Source organism: Cygnus olor, chromosome 7, assembly GCF_009769625.2.
Source record: "Cygnus olor isolate bCygOlo1 chromosome 7, bCygOlo1.pri.v2, whole genome shotgun sequence".
Lineage (NCBI taxonomy): Eukaryota > Metazoa > Chordata > Aves > Anseriformes > Anatidae > Cygnus > Cygnus olor.
The window spans coordinates 21289283-21310042 of record NC_049175.1 but is presented as its reverse complement, the minus strand read 5'-3'; the positions used below and the strand labels follow the sequence as shown (position 1 = coordinate 21310042).

General features: G+C 35.7%; 1 protein-coding gene across 8 annotated transcripts in view; it reads right to left on the bottom strand.

Annotated features, from left to right (window-relative positions):
• MYOF (myoferlin) overlaps nucleotides 1-20760 on the bottom strand; it is a 70132-nt gene that overhangs the window by 44851 nt on the left and 4521 nt on the right. For 5 of the 8 annotated variants that reach the window (XM_040563418.1, XM_040563417.1, XM_040563412.1 and 2 more), the window contains 6 exons: nucleotides 18102-18157; nucleotides 17196-17287; nucleotides 5494-5602; nucleotides 4138-4222; nucleotides 1761-1924; nucleotides 1114-1242 (listed from right to left, as the gene is read on the bottom strand). In XM_040563418.1, coding sequence (XP_040419352.1) covers nucleotides 1114-1242; nucleotides 1761-1924; nucleotides 4138-4222; nucleotides 5494-5602; nucleotides 17196-17287; nucleotides 18102-18157 — 635 coding nt within the window. The remainder of the gene's footprint in view (nucleotides 1-1113; nucleotides 1243-1760; nucleotides 1925-4137; nucleotides 4223-5493; nucleotides 5603-17195; nucleotides 17288-18101; nucleotides 18158-20760) is intronic. The other 3 variants (XM_040563413.1, XM_040563411.1, XM_040563415.1) reach the window with 1 other exon arrangement.

The following is a 20760-nucleotide window of genomic DNA, read 5'->3' as shown; positions in this document are numbered from 1 at the left end:
AGCATTGCCCTTGCTCTGCACTTCATAGTCTTCTCAGGGGAACAGCTTCTGCAACTGTAAAAGCTATTTGTTCTTCGGGATATTCAATTCTGGTCTAGTCATCTCTGTTGTACCTGTCAAAATGGTCTTTAGTGTTCATGATGATAAGCGATTGTAATGATTTGCATCTGTGAAATTCAATGCTATTGTAACAAACCTGATAGTCTGACAGCATGAAGATAAATATACTATTTAACAGATTATTTGCTTTATTCATAGTATATGCTTTACTAAGTTTGGTCTTTGAGACCAGAGATATTTCAGTCAGTACTCTATCCCACAACAGAAAAGGAGTACACAAACATGGTCCCACCTCTGAATACTGAGACTGACTAAAAATTGATTTGATACAAGCTGCATGTGATTTTCTCCCCTTCCCTTCCCCCTCTTTTCTTTTTCCCAACCAATGTTTAATAAATCTTGAATGCTACCTACAGCTTAGTTCAAGTCTCAATCTTTGCTGTACATTCCTTGTTTTTGCCTTCATGAGTTAAACATCGATATGTTTACTGTTCCAGACACAGAATCATTTATTTTTGTGCTGTTTATACTACTATAAATTCCTTCCTGCCATTTCCATACATTTAATGTACAAATCCCTGTCTGGACAAAAATCTAGCTGTGTATTTACAAATTATGTGTAGTAACACAAAGGCTTTTCCAGAGTCTGTGTAGAAGTCTTACTGACCCAAAGCACTGTATGGAAAGCTCAGTTGCAAACACCAAAGAAGTCTAGAGTGATTTCCTAATTTTTCTGTGGTTTTATAACCTGCACAGAACTATTCAAAGCCCTTATGTCACATGGCCAATCGTATCAAAGAACAAGTTCCATATGTTTCAGTTGAAGTTTGATTTCTTTCTAGATAGTTTGCTAGGACTGCCAGAAATAGTGATGTTGCATTTAGTAATGTGAATACATAAAGAAAGGGACTGGGTACTTGGAAATTCATGTTAGTCACATTATCCTTAAATATTACAAAATTATTATTTATTGACTATAATGAAAGCTGATAACCATTTTTTCCTCATTTGATGGCATCAACCTTTCAGCTGAAATTTTCTTACAACACTCACTTCATCAAAATATGGGTTGTTTCCTCTTTTGATTCTTGTTCGGTGTGTCTGACCACAAACATGAACTTTGACAACTGGTTTTATGTTATTTCCAGGCAACTGACGACCTTCGATGACTCTAACACGAATCTGAATAAATATAAATAAATAATAATGAAAATCAAACATCTGTATTAACGCATTCCCTATGCTATCTCTGTTGACAACAATTTCTCAGTACACCACCAAAAAAGTTAACCAGCACCTGAAGTTGCTGGCAGATACAGACAGACTTTTTAAGCATAAATTATGATAGCAAGTATAATTTTACTTGACTTTTTCAAGACAAGTTGGAGAAAAGTTTTTCAGCAAGGGTTTTTTTTTACATGCTTTTACTACTTATTTTTAAAGGTGCTATTGTAATTTGATATCTACAAATGTATAATAAATAAGGTTTACCTAGATTTCAGTCAACTGTTCAAAACTGGACATCTCTGTAACAGGCACTTTTGAAAAATACTTTGGAAGTACAGGCTTTCAAACGAAGTGGTTAATTGTTTCTACAGTCTATTAGCTTTGCATGATCTGACATTAAATTATACTCAAGACAATGTGATGTCATGCCAAGTCAGAAAAAGGCAACATGCAATATTTAATAAATCTATTACCTGGAAATCTTGTGGTTTGTTAGAAAGGATTCTCCGTGTTTTCTTTCCTTTGGTGATGCGCCTAGCTAGCTGGGCTTCCTTTGTGCCACTTGGAACTGTTGATGTGATGTTACCAACAGGACCATCCATGCCATCCTCATAATCTCCATTGTCTTCTCCATCTGCTACAGTTAAAAAACATTGCAGTTAACAAATAGTACAGCTTAATATTGAAGTTTCAGGAATAAGAGTCTGATATACAAGAGTTATACTGGAATTGTATTATCATCCCATTTTAACAAATTTATTTATTTTTTTTTTTTTACTGACAACATGCTTCCAACTCCTTTTGAAAGTTAGTCATTTTAACCTGCTTAAGAATAAATTTATATCCTAACCAAGCTAACTGTAGGTCTGTCCCACTTCAGGATGCAGATTATCTAATACAATTCCTGTATACTTTTTTGAACGAAATGACTGCAGTTGTAGCAAAGTGCAATTCAGTTGTAATTAATCATCATGAGAATATCACCAGAAGCAATTACTTTCATTCCAGTTAAAGCTATTTTTCCTAGAAGCAAGACTAGGCTCTAGCATAGCATCTGAAGTTTTTACTTCAGAGCCTTGAAAATATGAAGACATTTAGGCTTTCTCAAGGGTGGATACTGCCATCTAAAATAAAAATCTGAATCCCCCTCCACAGCATTTAACTGTGGAATAAAGGGAAGTTTTTAATAAGTCTCTTCAAAGACAGTTCTGAAATCACAATAGCTCTGTGGAAGACAGTTCTATATCATACAGTGAAATTCCAGCACTGCAAAACAGGATCCATAAATATCTAGACCACAAAATTGTTTAATTCCCTTGTGTTTCTAATTTCTTTTCTTAAATGGAGGACAGTGAATATGGTAAAATCTACAGTAAGAACAAGCTGTGCAACTGGTGGCTGGCATTAACAATGTTTATTAACTTCATGAGTTAAATTGCCAACACAGGGTGATGAATACTTTGCACAATGAATTCATCAGCAGTTCTTGTAAGAGATGTGTAAAACCACAAAGACTGACATACCATCTACCTGATAACTGGAAGACTCCACCTCCCTAACATTTTTCAGATTCATCTGCCCTGATGGATACATGCAACTGTTTGATTACACATCCTGACTTAGCACTTCATTTTTAATTTCTGAAAAGGAACTGCAGCAGTCACAACTGGGGAGGTGACTTCATTTCATGGGAAATAGGTATTTACAATAATGAACTAAGGTGTGTTTGCTAACTGGCACTGAAATAATTTTCACAAAGTTGCTGGATACTAGCTAAAAGCCTGCTGTGTTCTATTTATCTGTATTACCTTATAGTTCAAATGTAAGTGCATTTTTAAAAGGCTATCAAAATAATCTCATACAAGTCAATTAGTATTTTTAGCCTGCAAGTCCATATTTCTATAAAATATTGTGAAGTTTAGTAATTTAACACACAACTTTTCTGTTTACATTACCTAACCTTCCACTCCTCAAGCACACCTCTCAGTGGAATCAAAATTTCTGGAGACTCTTCAGTTCAATTTTTTTTCCTTCTTATGTAACTGTCAGCAGATAATGACCAAACTGATTTATTTTTTCTCAAATGTATTAAATTTTTTGCATTTAATTCTTTCTGCACAAGCACAGCTTGGCTATTAGGGTAATTATTTGCCTGTCAACTGAAGAAATCTGTTGTTACTTCACAGTTCTCCAATGAGTCTGAAAAAACAGTAGATCTCAAAAACATTCTCAGAGAAAGACTGGGTAAAATTATAAATCAAGACCAAAGAATATTCCCTACTGATTACAATAATTAGGCTTGATACTTGAGTAGTCCATATAAATGAAGATACAAAAGTGTCTTTCAAAACTTACTTATTCTACAAAAAAAATGGTTAATGCTTTAAGAAAATATGTTCATAAAACTCCAACATAGAAATATATTTTTCAAAAAGTGCAACTTTCCTGCTTATTTTTCTTACCTCTGAAGTATTATGACAGATAACTGCTATTTCTCTGAGCATTAAATATATATATATATACACATATACATATATAAAATTTCATTCTTTGAAAAAGCCCTTTTGAAAAGCTTTTAAGCAAAGTTATTCTTCTGTAACTCAATTCCACTGGAGAAAATGAAGCTAAAAACATTTTGTGTCAGGAAATTCCAATTTTCCTCCTAACTGTAGTGCTGAATCATCCTTAATTTCTTTTTAAATCACTATTTGGCAGTCTTGGCATGCTTGCTTCTGGTTATTATTATTATTATTTTTGTGATGAACAATTCTGTTTAATCACTTTCTTGCCTTGTCTTACATATTTCCATGATCTTTTAACAATAACGTCCTGAAAAAAAGGTTGAAATACCTTCTTGTGTATTGGTCCCTCCTGGGTCATTTGGATTTGCAGGTCCAGCTGGTGGCTCATATCCTACTACCAAATCAATTGTTGCCTATAGAGAAATACACGGTTTTGAATGAAGCATACAGTATTCACAACAATTCATTTAAAGCCTTAAGTCGTTGTAACACTGTACATGAGCAGTAACTATTCATGGTCACAGCAGAGTTTATAATAAAGTTTCAGCTTATTAGTAGATGAGTAAATTGAGAATAAGCTATACACAAATACAAACAATAAAGGCTAAAGAATTTGCAGGTAACGGAATAGGCTCTAAAATTATATTTAAAAAATGGGATTGCAGTGTTTATATTTAGAAAAAAAAAACTGTTGCAATGCAAGCATATAAGATGTTCAACAAATATTAATATATTTTCACAATTCTGATGGCAGATTAGGTGACATCCTAAATTTACAAATGAAAGGCAGAGAGAAATAACACTATCTAACCAACAACTTAACAAGTCTGACCCATAAGTAAATTTCTTATCTGCCTCTTCTAATTGCTTGTTCATACTCCCATCCTGGAAAAAAAAACATGTCATTTTCCATCGTAATTACAGAATTGTTTTTTAGTGCTTGACTGTGTTTTTGCATTAATGAATAAAACATTATTATTCCTAGTTGCCACAGTAACATGAGGAGTCAGCAAAACCACCACAACCCTGTGACCAACTATCCACGATATTAAACTACAGCTGAAGAGATGCTGAAATTACCCTTTAAAGCCTCTTATTAAGAAAACTGGAATGTAGTATGAAGTGGCTTAGCAGCCAGTCTGTGCAAACAGTAAGGTCCCAGTTCTAGACACTACTTTTATCAGATATCAGTTAATCACTCTGTTAAATTTAAACACATGCTAAACTAAGTTAACCACGTTCTTGCCTAATTTTCTGAACTGAGCTGGAAGTAAACATGCACGTGATTATGTGCTTCTTAGAATCAGCATTATGACACAGGTGGATATTAGAAAGAATACAGCAAGAAGTGAATATGGAACTATCTGTTATTTAAGAAAATGCTTTTTCTTTCTTTCCTTCGTTATTTTTTTAATACCAGGCTGATTTTCACAGTATCTATAACACATGTATACAAATACATAGTTCATACAGAGAAAACTATTTAAAGAATTATCTTTGATATTAAACTCGGCGTAATTACATCCTGTTATAAATTACATGCATCTGAGGGTTTTGCTACAAAATTGCAAAGAATTTACTCTATACAGTAAAAAATAACTTGGAAGTATATATCACTATTCGTTTTGTTGCTGGAGCATTTTGATCAAGAATATAGGAAAAGAAGGAAATGTAAGCCACTCACTCCAGTTTCTTGTCCCCTTTCGTTTAGCAGAGGTATGAGTTTGAAGGGAAAAGATCTGCTTTGGTTCCCTACAAGTTCCTTAAGTGCTATGGATGCACTGCCAATTAACCTGAAATGAAGTGAAAATCATTATCATAATTCAAGTATACATCAAACAGAAGTTTCATTTTATCCTTTGGTTGTGTCTGTCAACCAAATAATTCCAGCTGTGACTTGAAAACCCAAGACAAAACAAAAGATCATTGCAAATGACTGAGTAGCACTAATTTGTATTTTTTGTTTCACTGAACTTAAATGTGCTGTCTTTCTTTCCTGAAGACATACCATTAACCTAAAAGACGTTAAACGTCTAAATTTAAAAAAAGATGTATTTTTTTTTATAATTATTTTCTGTATAACCTTTAACAGCCATGTCACCTGTTTCATCCACAGAGTTCTCACTGGTAAACTACAGGATATACTACGTTCTTTACCTACGTAGTTTTGCATTCTCTCGGATGAGAAGTACTATATGAAGATATTACAGCTGTATCACACAAAAACTGACAGAAAAAGACATACACACATCTCTGTACTGAAAACAATGAAACGGAACAATCACAATCAACGTGCTTACTACATTCTTCACAAAATTAATCTTCTTGCCCATACTCTACTTTTTGGAATAGGTTCATCTGCTTGCCTCTAAATTCTCCGAATATTTAGATACAACTCATGGGAGTGCTACCAACAGAAGATGCCCAGGAGATAATGACTCCTGTGGCAGACCCTTCTGAGCTGCTTCTGCCTCCTTTGGGACAGCATTTGTCACCCTCGTCCTCCTCAAAAAGTGAAAATTGCATGCACTTTTAACCTCGGAAACGTCTTTTAAGCAGATTTTCTAACAGTGTGGCATTGGTCTCATGATTTCTGGCACTGCCTTTAGTTACCATAGTATGCAGTAACAGTTTACGCCAATACTGAAGTGGATTACTGGAATAACTGAGATTGTTGCCAGTGAGAAAATCCCGAGATAATTTCACCTTGTAAATACTATAGAGAACATTTTCAAACAAAATACCAACTTTGCAGCTGAAGTGGGGAAAAAAAGACCCATGAGCATAGAACTTAAGTGAGGTCCCTTTGAGTAGATTACAGTGCTTTTTCATGGAGAAGCTAAGGATTCTCTGGAACAGGATTATGCTGGGTCTATGCAGCTCTCCCTCTCCCTACTTCTACAACTCTCTCCATGACAGATGCAGAACTTCTCTCTGCTTCCCTGCTGACCCTTCTTGTTTAACTTGTGACCCTCTGGACATCCTGTTTCCCAATCTAGCTTTCCTCTCCTTGTCTTAACCTTCCTCTTGCCTGTCTTTCCCTTTCTTTGTCGTATCTTAAAGAACACCCAGCTCTGTTTTCAACCTATTGTCAATTCATTTTTATCTGCCAGTTCACTTAACACAACATTTACATTTGACTGGGGATGCTCCACTTCAGCTCTGAGAACCTCTTCAGTCCATCCTGTTCTCCCCAGCTAGATTGAGAAAACTTGTAAAAGTCTCTAATGAAGTCTTCTCAGCTAAATTTCTGGATCTACAACACTGTCTTGATTGAGCTATCAGCATATTGATACCATCATTCACACACTTTTCTTCCAAGCCTTAGCCTTCCTTTAGGTTCCATAGATCTTTCCTACCCTCCTTACCTCTTTCTGTCTAAAGACTTCTTTAGTTTGTCACAGGACTTTAGAAGTGAAAGGATATAAATAGGGCACTAGGCTCAGTCTCCTGCTCTCATAGGTGTTAACACAATCTTAGTCCTTTTCCACACAATATTGTCATTACATTAGGTTATGAATTAATATTCACAATCCTCTCTTGCAGAGCTTTTTACTGTCTGAAATTAAATTGCTTTTGGTCCATGTAATTTAAGTGACAAGCCACATAAAGTAGTCATTGTGTGCTGGCACGTTGGCAATCCTCAGCCACCAGCCAGTCCCAATACCAGCTGGAGGACTTCCACCAGCCCTGCCCCTCAAAAAAAAAAATTGGGAGAAAGAGTGGCCAGAGCACAGTGATATTCCAGCTATGCCTCACATATTTCTCACACACAGGGGATGGGTTAGATGTGAAAAGCAGTTTAAGATCAGGCTTTGCTGTACTGGTACTGCATGAAGCTGTTCTAACCTTTAAAATTGACCACAACTGAAACTGATGCCATTTCTGACACCTGCCTTTCTTCTCTTTACTGAACAGACACCTTGATTCAGTAGCATACCCTTGATCCAGTGTCCTTTAGGAGCTATGGAAATATATCAGGTTATTTCAGTGAGCATTAAATCAATCCTAGATACATCTTCACTTTTTACAAATTGTTGCACAGAGCTGGACGTTAGCTGAAACTGACTCCATGCATGTCTCAACTTTAGGGAGCTTAAGAAACGATTTCTCCTGTTATGTAATCATAATTGCATTCAACCCACAAGACAAACCTAGATTTAGAACATCAGATATGCATTACTTCAGTGTTTATGTTATTAAATTATTTAGGTTATTTATACCTCCAACTGTAGTATTATTTAACATTGTCTGTGATTTGATGCAGCAAATCTTGACATCATGGAGTAACATACACCCAGCACAGGAAACAGCAGCAGATGGCCTTTCTCAAACAGAGAGGCTTTATTATTTTTTTCCTGTGGCTTGAACATTCCAAAAATTGATGTTCTATACAACTCATATAAGTCTGACATTACACACCAAAGAAACATCTCCCTCTACATTTGACCAAACTTTTTTTAAGAGCAGATGTCCTGCAGACAGGCACTGATATTATTCAACAGTCAAAGATAAGTCCAAAAGTTTCATTCCATATGACTGCAAAGCCTAAAGTGTATAAGCCAGAAAAATACTGTGTAGCTTAATGTCTTTTTATCACATCAGCTTCTAGAACGTAAATATCTTCGAAAGTAACTATAACATGAACAAATTGGAAACAATTCCTACAGGTGAAAGGAAGAAATGCTTCAATGTCCTTTATGCAGCTGGATACTGAAAGAACAACTTCTCTTCACTCTTTCCCCATCAATGCAAAATTAATCAACAAAAAACGTCTACTCCAAATTTTCTTATTTTCCCTTATATCGTTCAACCACCAGTATGACTTCCTATTTCAGAACAACAGATAGAAATATACGTGGTTTAAAGAATCATGGAAGGGGAAAACAAACAAACAAACAATAAGACTAACCTAAACCAAATCTGATTCCAGAGAAAGGCAAATAAAATATTTTCTCATGTATATTTGTAGAAAAATTTTGCAGACTCGCTATTTTGTTTTGATATGGAGCTGGAGTGATTTACATTAACTCCCAAAAGAACTTCAGAAGTCTCAAATCATCTGGATGACTGGTTCAGCAACCACACCCTCTTACATGGTGACATTAACTCAACAATAGCTCATCAACAGTAGTGCTTTCAAAATTTTCCAGTGTAAATTTGCACTTCCACATTTTCATCTGTCCTGAGCAAATGACAGCAGTGCGCACATTTGAATACATGGTAATCTTTTTTAAAATAGCGATTACCTCAGGAAGGGTGGGTCAGTTAGACAGTCTACTTGCCTGCTACTAGTTGCCTCTGAAGTCCTTTGTTTCCCCCGGCTCTAACAGGTTGGACAACAATAGCCTCCCATCTTTTCCCACTCCAGCAAGAGCAAGACATCTAATATTCAGCTGATATACTATCTTAGACTAATTCTAAGCTTTAGCCAAACTTCAAGCTCTAGGCAGTTGGTCTTTTGCTTTCCCTAAAGTGGTCCTGTTCACTGGATGCGGGATGTTTCACTCCTCTCTTAACAGAATGACAGAACTGCTGAGGTTGGAATGGACCTCTCAGGATCATCTAGCTCAACTCCACTGCCCAAACAGTTTCAGCTACAAACAGGTCATCCAGGACCATATCCAGTCTAGTTTTGATCACATGGCTACCCAATGGCTGAAGTCATGTTTTCAGATGTAATAAGGGTGCTTCAAGGTCATCCCTAAATGTCATCTGTATGACTTCCAAGGGTCTTGGAGAAAGCCTTCCCTCCTCCACCCTCCCATCATGTCTTTCAATAATTTGTTGCTGTTCAATCCTTTCCTGCAAGGTCTTCTACTCTGCTTGTTTCTGATACCCAGTTTTCTGCACCAGGACTGTGGGTGCCTATGAAGAAGTTCTGTTCCTCTGAACTCTCTAGACTTTTTTTTTTTTAAACCTCGAGGCAGAATTGCCTGCAATCTCCCTCCGCATCATGACTTTAAAGGTGACAGGGGTCCTTTCCTTCCCGCATAGCTGTAAAGACCTTCTGTCATCTATTCATCTTCAAAGGACACTGCCCTTTGCTGGAGTTCTTTCAGCCTTCTTCTCTTGCCTGAGCAGACAACATATAATTCCAGCTCAACATTGGTCTCCTGACACCACCAAGTGGCACATCTCTAGCCATAGAATAGTTTCTGCTTTTGAATGGTTCAGTAAATCTTCTGACCTTTTTTTCAATCAGGTGTTTTGGCAGTAGACAGCAACTGAGTGTTGCTTCTTAACTCTGCATACATACCTTTCTGGCCATCCCCAAGACTTGCACACGTATGGTGCTCAGTCAGGCAGGTCTCAAACTTTTCCAGCTTTGCTGAAGTAAAACAACAACAACAAAAAAAATCCTGCCCTGCCACAAACAGTTCTGTTATATCACTAAAGAAGACATCAAAAGATAAATGTAACTCCTACCTACCTTCAGAAGCAGATTTTAAATCACTTCAAGTATACCATATCAGTACTAGGTCTGCGATACTTTCTTATCAGTAATCAAAAGGGAAATACTTAGTTTATCACCATGAAATGACTAATCTACTGATGACCAACTATTAAACACAGCGTTGCATTTGTGCCAAAGCTAATTAATCCGTTAGTGCTGTGGTTAGCACTTCCTCTTAGCTGCCCAAATAACCAAGTGAAACTTCACACCCATTCCTGGATCTGAAAAAGGTAACTCACATTACCAACCATTTTATTACTCTCTCTGTTAGCAGGTAGCAACTTGCACTGAACTCCTTAGCATATCAAGTCCTCCATCCCTTTACATGCTACATCTACTGAGTTCCAAAGAAGCCTAGTGATTTTAACAAGCTACGATTCAAGCCATTAAATTCTTCTGGTTTATTTTAAGGGCTTCTTTGGCAGAGATTTATATTGATTATTCTCATCAGCAAACTTGATCCCACACTGCAGTTTTAATTTCTATATTCACCTTTTCTTTTTCAGTATATAAGTTTCATTATAGTTTCTATGCTACAAGACCTAACACCGACCTTCTGTTGTTTGCTCTGTGTTTGAAAATTTTTGTTAAGAGTAAACCAACTATTTTTATCTTCTTTAGTTATTTGATAATACTCATGGCACAAGCAAAGAAACAAAGCATGGATGCTATTTTGTGCAAAGCAGAAAACCCCCAAACTGAATCTTAACCAGGCTTGATCTTCCATTACAAAGTATGTAAAGGAAAGCTTGCCATCATGCCACACTGACTTCGAAAAGAAGTCACACTAAAGGATCCAACTGCAGGAGGATTCAAACAATCTAGGAATTATTTAACTATGGAAAATACTTAAACATGAATAAATAATTTGCTGCACTGTTAGTTTGTGGCTGCCTTTTGCTGCTTGAGAAAAGGGTGTGCACAGTGTTTTTCCTCTGTGTTGCTATGTTACTAACTACGCAAAAAACCTGGAGAAACACATAATCACAACCCTTTCCTTCAAATAGAATGAAAATCACTTCACCCAGACAAGACTGTAACTTCCTGTTAATTTTTGTTGTTCTTTTAACTTCACAGGGACAACTGAAGGATTTTTGTTGTTGTTTTGTTTTTTAGACTGCATAAAGATTCGTGTTCTGAGAGTTTGAAATCTTTTTACTAACATTACTAGACATAATAGAAAACAGATGTGTTCTCTTTTCAGACATCTTTACACTGGAAAATCTAGCTTAACACAGATCACATGAGTTCTATTTTATTCCTATGGTGATCCATCTGCATACATGTGAGTGTGGTTTGCTTTACTTATCTTTTCCGATGACTGTGTTTTTACCATCAAGAACACACATTTAATCTATCTGCAAAAGTTTAGTGATCTTGTAAATGAAGCAGCAAATTCTATCTCCAGGAAAAGAGGAATGGAAAAATATTCAAATGTTCTTTCAAGTCTGTTTTATAGAAACATGCCAAAGCCATGAGTCAAGTGTTTTGGCACAGTGTAAAAACAGAATAACATCCACTGTGCTCCTCCTCCTGCGTCAGTATAGGAAAGTTCCTCCAGAACACAGAAAATAAGACCAAAGACAGATACTGTAGTTTCTTGTCAGTGCTTTCTCAGGCAACACAATCCCCTACACATACCTTTTACAATCAAAAACTAAATCCCAGTTCAATCTAGACTTTAAAGTGAAGTAAATTGATAAATAAAATTATGAACCTTTACAGAAAAGATTATTGATTTAGACTCAAATCTCATTACATTAAGCACAAGACATACCTCTGAAGTTAATGGATCTGCTCATGAATAACATCAAAAGCCCATGACAAACGCTGCTTGACTGAAATAATGGGCCATTAGTTCAGTTAACAACAACATTACATCTAAATATTAATACAAAATAACCCTGCTCGGCCTTTATTTTTTATTTTTTCACTGTAATTTATAATGACAGTAGTGAGAACCTTAGGTAGACATTGAACTCCATCTTTCCAATCCTAAACTAGCATGCAGACAATGCAATGCAGAGTCATTTGCACGCCCCTTCTGCTGAGCATCTTTTTGGAATGCTGCAGCACTGAAAATATGTGCTGGGCTGCCCAGAGGTCTGTGCAAGACAATTTTGTCCGTACTTTGGCTACCTACCTTAGTGAGCAATAAATTAATAGAAGAATTAACTGGAGAGGTTTTCAACATAAATTCTCAAAGAAATGTATAGAAAAAGCAGAATTGGCAGGGTGACCTCCTTGCAGTACAAAACTTCTGCAAACCTTTTGAGGACTTCAACAGTTCCCTAATTATAAATGTAATGTAAAACTCCCTCTTCTTGCAAGTCAGCAGAAGCTGAGACTGATGAAATGAGAAAGTAAGGCTTAGTTTTGGGAGCAATGCCTCATTTATTCTCTTTAAGAACTAAAAATCTGCATTCTTCTTTATTATATATAAACAAGTATAATAATCTGAAGAAAAAAAAGACAGCTATAATTTCTAGCATATTTATGCACTTTGAAGAATAAATATACCAATATTACTGTGCTTGGCTGAGTACAAGATCTTATCTTTAAAAAAGAGATTGTTATTTAAAAAAAAAAAGTTTTTTTTTTTTAAGAATTCTTAATTCAAATATTTTTTAGTCCTATTAGCCTTTAAAGGCATTTAATAGTATGTACACCCCATAAAACCTCTTAGGCTATGATTGAGACCACCTCGGTACAAACTACTATCAGACTATTCTGAAGAATGGATGAATACCAACAAAGAACTTTTATTTTCTCAAGTGTTTAGACCTTAAGGTTCACCTGCAATACAGGTCTCTGAAGTATGAGCCAGAAAAATCACTTTGGTTATTATGAGCAGCCCTAAAACAACCCTCTCTACTCTACCAGATGTGTATTGAACTAAAGCCATGAAGAAACAATAAACAGAAAACCTCTCAGCATTTACAGCAAAATCTAAAAAAAAAATATTTGAAGTGCATCTTTCATGTTATAGAATGGGATAAAGTTGCTACAAAGTTTATTTACGTAACTTTTTTTTTTTTTTTTTTTTTTACAGACTTTCTTCCCTCAAAGTATTAGAATAGGATACTGTGAAAGAATGTCAAAACAATAACATGGTAGTCCTAAAACATTCTCCAACTCAGTAAATAGAACGAGTAACTCTAAAACCTTCCACAACTCAGTATTAGTAAATAGGATCAGTAACTCTCCAGAAATACAGGTTACGCATACATGCAAGTAGTATCTGGGAAACTTAATGCAGATCTTTTTCTACCTCTTTCATATGCTCCTTTATCTAAATGTTCATTAATACCAAATCTCTTCTGCTGTTACAGTGCTTCCTGTCTTTAAAATAAATCTGAGATGACATTTCTTATTATCTTCTTACAGTCAGGAAGCCTGCTCATGTACTCCCACTTCTAACCCCCTTTATCCTGCTTCCCTGCCAATAGCCCTTCCAAATACATCACATGCTACAAATATGTTCATGTATGGTTTTTTGTTTGTTTGTTTAGGATTTATTTTCAAAGAGTAAAACTTCGTAGATGTTGCTCTGTGTTTGGTTTAGACTATACACATTTCTGCACTGTTCCATGCATGGAACTCATTTTCCCACAGGATTTTACTGGTTTACTTTTTTTATTTACACAGAATGAGTAAGTGGCAGACAGTGCATAAACAAAAGGAACACTGACACGCATTTGCATAAGCTGGGGGTTAAGCTCTACAGACATGAGTCCAGGTGACATTTACAAATAGGGTTTGAAAAAGAAACACAAAAACACACAAAAAACCAACATGTTTGCTTAAGTTTGAACCCATGTACAGAACAGAACATTTTAGGGCTTCAGATAAGCACCTTCTCTGATATGGTGATATTCTGTAAAATCCATTACAAAATTCTGATTCCTGGCAAGTTTTCCTCTATCCAGTTCTGCGGTTTCTGAGATTTTCCTGAAGTCAGAAGCACACAATATATTCCTGCTTTCCTGACCTAACGGAATCTCAGCAATGAGAGACCTGAGGGCATCTGCTTGCCTAACAGTGATTTGAAAGTCAAGTCTGACGAGGTACTGTAAAAACCTGAAGTGCAATTTACATGTTGGGAGGAGGCAGAAAGCTGTAAAGAAAATCTAGAATGGAAGTGGGCTACCATCAATAGATGTGAACATATACGGCATCATAAAAAAAAAAAATCCAAATTTACCACAAAAGAGAAGATGATGACATTATATCATAATCCCTTTCAAAACAGCAACAGGCAATGCTACTTTGCATTCATGTGGAGGAACAGGACTGACCAGAAGAGTAATGAATCCTTTTTCAAAAAACTAGTACAAAGTAGTAGGGAACTGGCATTTCATTATGGATAAGTTGTGGGTATTTTTTTCTGCAGATTTTAAAAAATCCTCTCTGAGTTGGAAAGTGGACGTTTGTCCAAACATACATATTTAGTTTTTTAGAGAAAAGCAGAGATTGGCAGAACAGCCTACCCACTACGGGATAGATAAAGATTAAACATTCATAAAGCTTTAACTTCCTAAGAGTGCTAAGAACTCCTAGGCTTTGCCAGAGCTTTTAGAACAACCATGTCTGGATACAGAAGTATATGCTCTATCCCTACTACAGATTCTCTGAAAGAAAAGTTTTCCGATAGCTTAACCTCACTGAAGAACTTAACCTCCCCCTGCAACTGATTTTAGAGAGCAGATTTATTTCTGTGTGACCAACAGCAGGCAAACCATGAGAGGCTCCCAAAAATTTCACCAAACTTTCTGTAATTTATGTCTTCGTTACTGGAATGATCTGTGTGCATTGCTTTAAGTTGTCCTGTACACCGCTAATACTAATAAAAAATTAAAGCTGAATTTCTACAAAACAACACATAGAGATTTTAAAAGCAAACAAACAAAACAACCAACCAAACATAAAAACCCAAACAACAACAAAAACAAATCTTACATTCAGAACCGCACACAACTTTAGAGTATATATTACGCATTTGTTTCTTCACAAATATAGCAGGAACCTCAAAGTCCAGGTTAAAATCATATAAGAAATAATCTAAACTTTACTACAGTTTATATAATGTATGTGCTTTTTAAGAGAATCTGAATTAATTCCATTCTAGTGTTGCATGTATACCACTTTATTTTTTTGAAGCAACAATTTTTTCAACAGCCACCATAAAAAGGTCATATCCACTGAATTCATAGGAACAAAATTAATTAAAAAAAAGTAAGCTTGAAAAAAACATGAATTACTTTTTAAACTTAGTGGGACAAGAATGCTTTGTTATTTATATATTTGTTTACTACATGTTCCTATTCTGTAAGAATATAAACCTATGAAAAATGTTGAAATACCAACATGGACATCTGACAGCATTTCAGTACTCTAAAACGTTTTATAACGTCCTCTCCCTTCACATAAAGATAGCAGCTTCAATTTAATTCTTCATGAAGAATATTTTTTGTCTGAGCACCGAGTACTTCATCAAAAGCCTAACAAAAACAACCGCATAATTAATGAAACTTTCCTTTGACCTCTCACAACAAGAAAAAAAAAAAAAGATCAGCAGCCTTGGATCCCATGATGCTTGATTTTTGGATTCCTGCAGAACGCAGAAGCTGATGTTAAGTATATGGATGTTCTACATACTGCACTAGGAGAGTTTAGGCTTCTAGAGTATGATTCGAGCCTACCAGCATACATTAACAGCACAGACCCAAACAGAAATATAGCAGGAAGGAAAAAGCCTTAAATACCTACCACTAAGGTTATTCAACTTTTCTCAGAAGACTATCAGAAAATATTTTCTTTTCCTAACAAAAACAAATAAAAAAGCCAACAGCAAAACAAAACCAAAAAAATCCTCAATCTGTTTTTAACAGTCTTTTTATAAAACAACTGATGTGGAGGTAGCAACAGCACCGCCAGTCTTCCATATATGTGCTGAGCCTGAGGCTTATAACATTCACCCAGCAGTTTGAGACTGAGATTCAGTTCCTTGCTCAGAGTGAGGGAATTTACCCTCACATTGAATAGAGTTCCACAAGTTGATCTTGGGAAAGTTACTCTTGTTTTCAAGTTCAAGTCTTTTACTGACTGTCTAGAGAATTAAGATTCACTGAGTCAGAAAGAATACAATAAGAACAGGACCCCACTGGCTAGGACATTCAAAAGAACAAGAACATGGATTTCATTCCCAAGACAATTTTTGTATTTCATCCAACATATTAATCTTGATGATTAAGTCACTCTCCCAGGAGACTGAAATCTAGCACTTCAATCCTAATCCTTCAGACAAGGTAGGAAAATGAACTTAGGCTTCCACTTTTCTTTGACAAGACTTTAATAAGTGTCATAAAATATATCTTTAAAAATCTCACCTAGAGGCTATGAGCCTTAACTGCATTTTGTGATTTTGTGGGGTTTGTGTTAGCCACTCTCTGAGAATGCCTAGTTAGAGCTCTTCAGGGCTATTTTTTGACATTTTAAAACTATAGTAGTCTTGGGTACTGCAGTACACAGTTACGCAAGATGACAACATATTCCAGGTATCTGGAGTGACAAATCTAGTTACACAAGAACCCTAATTACAAGGAAGCACCAACTGAATCATGGCAGCTTTTCAAATGACAGTAATAGCTGTAGAGATCTAAATTTTATTCAAATTCTGCCTTAAACACCATGGATTTAGCTCTAGCATTTCTGAAATTAAGTCTAAAAGGATACCTGGCACTTTCCTTCACATTAGCAGTCAAACTGGTGAAGGATGGGAAACTTGCTGGCTTATTGGCTACAAGTAGTTACTACATCAGAAAACATTTAATTGCATTCATCATTTCTCTCCAGCAACTACCAGTTCTACTTTCTCCCTGGACTTATGCAGTGAAAGTTGTGTTTGATATTGCAAAAAAAGAACATACTTGTTTTGTCCAATTGTTTCGAAATCCTTCACAATAATTGTCAGGGAAGATGAATTATCCAGAGCAATTCCTTTCAAGTCAAATTCAAGAATCTGAATTAAAAAAAAAGGTGAAAAACAAAATCATAAGTTACACAGAAATTAATTAAAAGTGGGGTAAGCATATACGATAAAACTATTCAGAAATAAATTTTGCATTTAGTTAGAACAGATCAGATAAGTTTGCAAAAGCAAAATTAAAAGTCTTGGAACATGCTCATAGCACATTCTTGAGCTGCTAGTTACTATTAACAATAACAGAAAAATAGCTCAATTGTTCAATACTGAGCTATTATTTCTTTTGCAGTTCCACTTCCTCATACTAACATAAGTATTTTCATTCACAGTATCTAATACAATTCCCCTTCAAAACTGCTTCAAGTCAGTTGTTGTTAAATTTAGACAAGTATTTGTAGGTTTCCTTTCTTTGAAGTTCTATCTATAACATGTAAGAATAATCTTTAACTTTCACTTCTGGATGTAAAAAACATACTAAGAAAATATTTTCCCCAAGAAAAATATTATTGAAGATGCAACATAGGAGCAGCCCTACACATAAACTACAAGGATATTCAATTCATAATTCATTCTAATTTTGTGACTTTTTTTCTTGGCATACATTAAAGGATCCAACTATGTACCCATATATATGACTAAATGGATGGGAGAGAGGGGAGGAGGCAAAAAAAAAAAAAGGGCAAGTAATACATGGCCCAAGATAAATCCACTTATCTGTATTTGCTAATACCTTGTAAGAACACACATCGCTATCTCCTGTTTCTTATATTCATAACTGTAGAAATTGACTTACAAATTTTACAAGCATTTGTATTATAAAAGATCAAGAATTAATTAAAATAAAAATTACCTCATTCCAAACAGGATTGAGTTCACTGTCAATTTTCTTTGTTTTCTTTTTTTCATCTGTAAATACAAATAAAGCATTATGATTTGCTTTCACTAAAGCATTGCAAGTACCAGAATTCTTCCTTTCATTTTTCAGAAGGAAGCTTGAGCTTTAAACCAAACTTTCCAATTCTTTCTGCCTCTTCCAGTACCTGCACATTTTACAGTCAAAAAGTTCCCTGGGCAATTTGAGAGGTTGTTGAGGTTGTTTGAGGGGCTTTTTATTCTGTTTTGTTAAAGCACAGCTAGATGTACTCCCATAAAGAAAAATTGTCTAGGTACCTCAACCTTTTGTGAACTTTGACTACAACTTCAGTACTGACTGAAAAACACAAACTTAAAAGGCCTGGAGACATCCAACTGAACAGTAACCTCAAAGGGATGGAACTTAATTAGTAAAGAAAACATGCTACACATTTTCTGTACCAGTGTTACACAATATTTGTAAGGGCATAACTCTGAAATAGTATCACTTAGACAAAATCTTCAGAATGTATTACAATGCCAACACTTTCTGCTTTAAATGAGCAATATTAGCAAAAATAAAGTAAAGGCAGTCCTTCCTCCAAAAAAAAAAAAAAAAAAAAAGGCTTCCAGAGGTCATGTAAATGTATCACTTTAGTACCTTTTACTCTAGCCTAAAAGTTACAATTTTTCCATACTTCCATGGTGAAACTTGCATTTGGTCAACCTACAAATGACAGAGGAGGGTGGGATTGTAAACTACTTAGAGAATGACATTTCTATTCAAGCTCCTTCTCCTGAGAAGAAGGATACAACCTAAGTGCTGCAGAGGCCATTTGCAGGTCCTTCTCACCTAAAAACAAGCCAAACACAATTCTGTTGTTACAACGGGTTCAAAGCAGGTAACACATTATAGATTTATTTTTTAGTTGTATTACACACATACAGCTTCAATGGAAAATGTCTTTACCCAACACTTGGGAGCACCAAACACCAGCAAACAAGCAGATCTCTGAACAGAAATGTCATATATTAATGACGACAAATGAGTACATCTAAGTAAAGTTAGTACGCTAGCTGAGTTTAAGGAGTACAGTAATTGTGGTAACATTTTTATTACTTGCAAGTTATGGCTATACTTTGCCAGGAAAACTTTGTAAAAGCCTGGGAAGCAACAGTAAAGATATGCCACATGGGCAATGTAATTTCATACACACTATTCAAGCAGCAGACTGTGGTGACTCTTTCTGTTAGATGAGAGTGGGATGTACAAAAAAAAAAAAAGTCAGCCCAGAATGCAAATGGTGAGAACTGACTCATATTTATGAAACAGGAATTGTCTACAATTTGTTCAGGATATTGACTCACATCATACCACAAAGGAAAGAGCATTCATAACCTACCATGCTTCAGACTCGCATTTTGCGGAACAAAAAAGTAATTATCATGCCAGTAAGGGAAATCCAACTTCACTTCACATAAATGAAAGTTATCTACTAGAAGTTAAAGCACTCTCAAAACTGAATAACCTGAACATCTGGGGTTTGGACTTGGTACTCCAAGTCATCCCACAAATAGGAGCTGACAGTCAGAGAAAAGATGTTCTCAATGCTCTTGGAAAAAGGAACAGTTGCAGCTGTTTGTAATGGAGACAATGAATCACAGACCTGATCCTGAGAGAACTCGTGAATAAACGTCCTATGATCCCCGCCTAAGCTCAGATGTAACTGTAACATACGGAAAGCCCTGGCTTTAACAGCAGTCAAGATAGTTCTTGACAAGGAATAAAATTTTCACACTGTGGCCTATCAATTTTCATAGAAACAAGAGAATAAGATTTATGATTCCGCTGAGAGTATGCATATTCTAGACTATACCAAGGAAAACCATTTTGTGTTGCTTGTTTGCTTGAAAGTTGGATGAAAAGCACTGGGAAGCAGGGCTTACATTGGTATTGAGCTGTAACTTTAGTCAGTCTGAGTGTAGCATTCATATTTCTTAAGCACATCTTTTGCACATATTTTCTCCACTTTCTTTTTTTCTTTCTTTACCACCTTTCTATTTATTATACTTTAATCATTCTTCTAATTATTATTATTATTAGCTTTTTAAATTGTTGGCAAGCGCCTTCTTCTTCCCTCCAAAGGTACCTTGCTAAACATTTCTTTGCCACGCAGGATAAGATGGACTGCCCAATTTTCCCAGGGGCTAACATTAAACTTTAGGTCCTCGGGTTGTCCCTTTCTACTGGTAATGAGCCCACGTACAGCAGCCAAGACCGTAAACCAAATTACAATAAATGTAAGACAGGGCCAGTCATTATTTTTAGTTCGGCCCTACCAAGAAATAAGTACAAAATGATAATGGGTACAGGTAGGACACTCTACACATCTGGTTCATTAAACAACTGTGATAACCTCCATACCGTAAAATAAATCTTTCTTTGCTTTATCTTGATGGAGGCATCACACTACCACAGATTGTTCAATAGTCTCCACTGGAAATATTTCAACATAAGAAGAACTTTGTGATAGTCAACGAGATGGCAGCAAAAAAAATAATTAAGAGGTGATCTGTTTAAGAACTGTTCCATCATTACAAAGGTAATTACATACTACAACCAATGGTTAAATCTTAAATTTACTCTCCTATTTTTA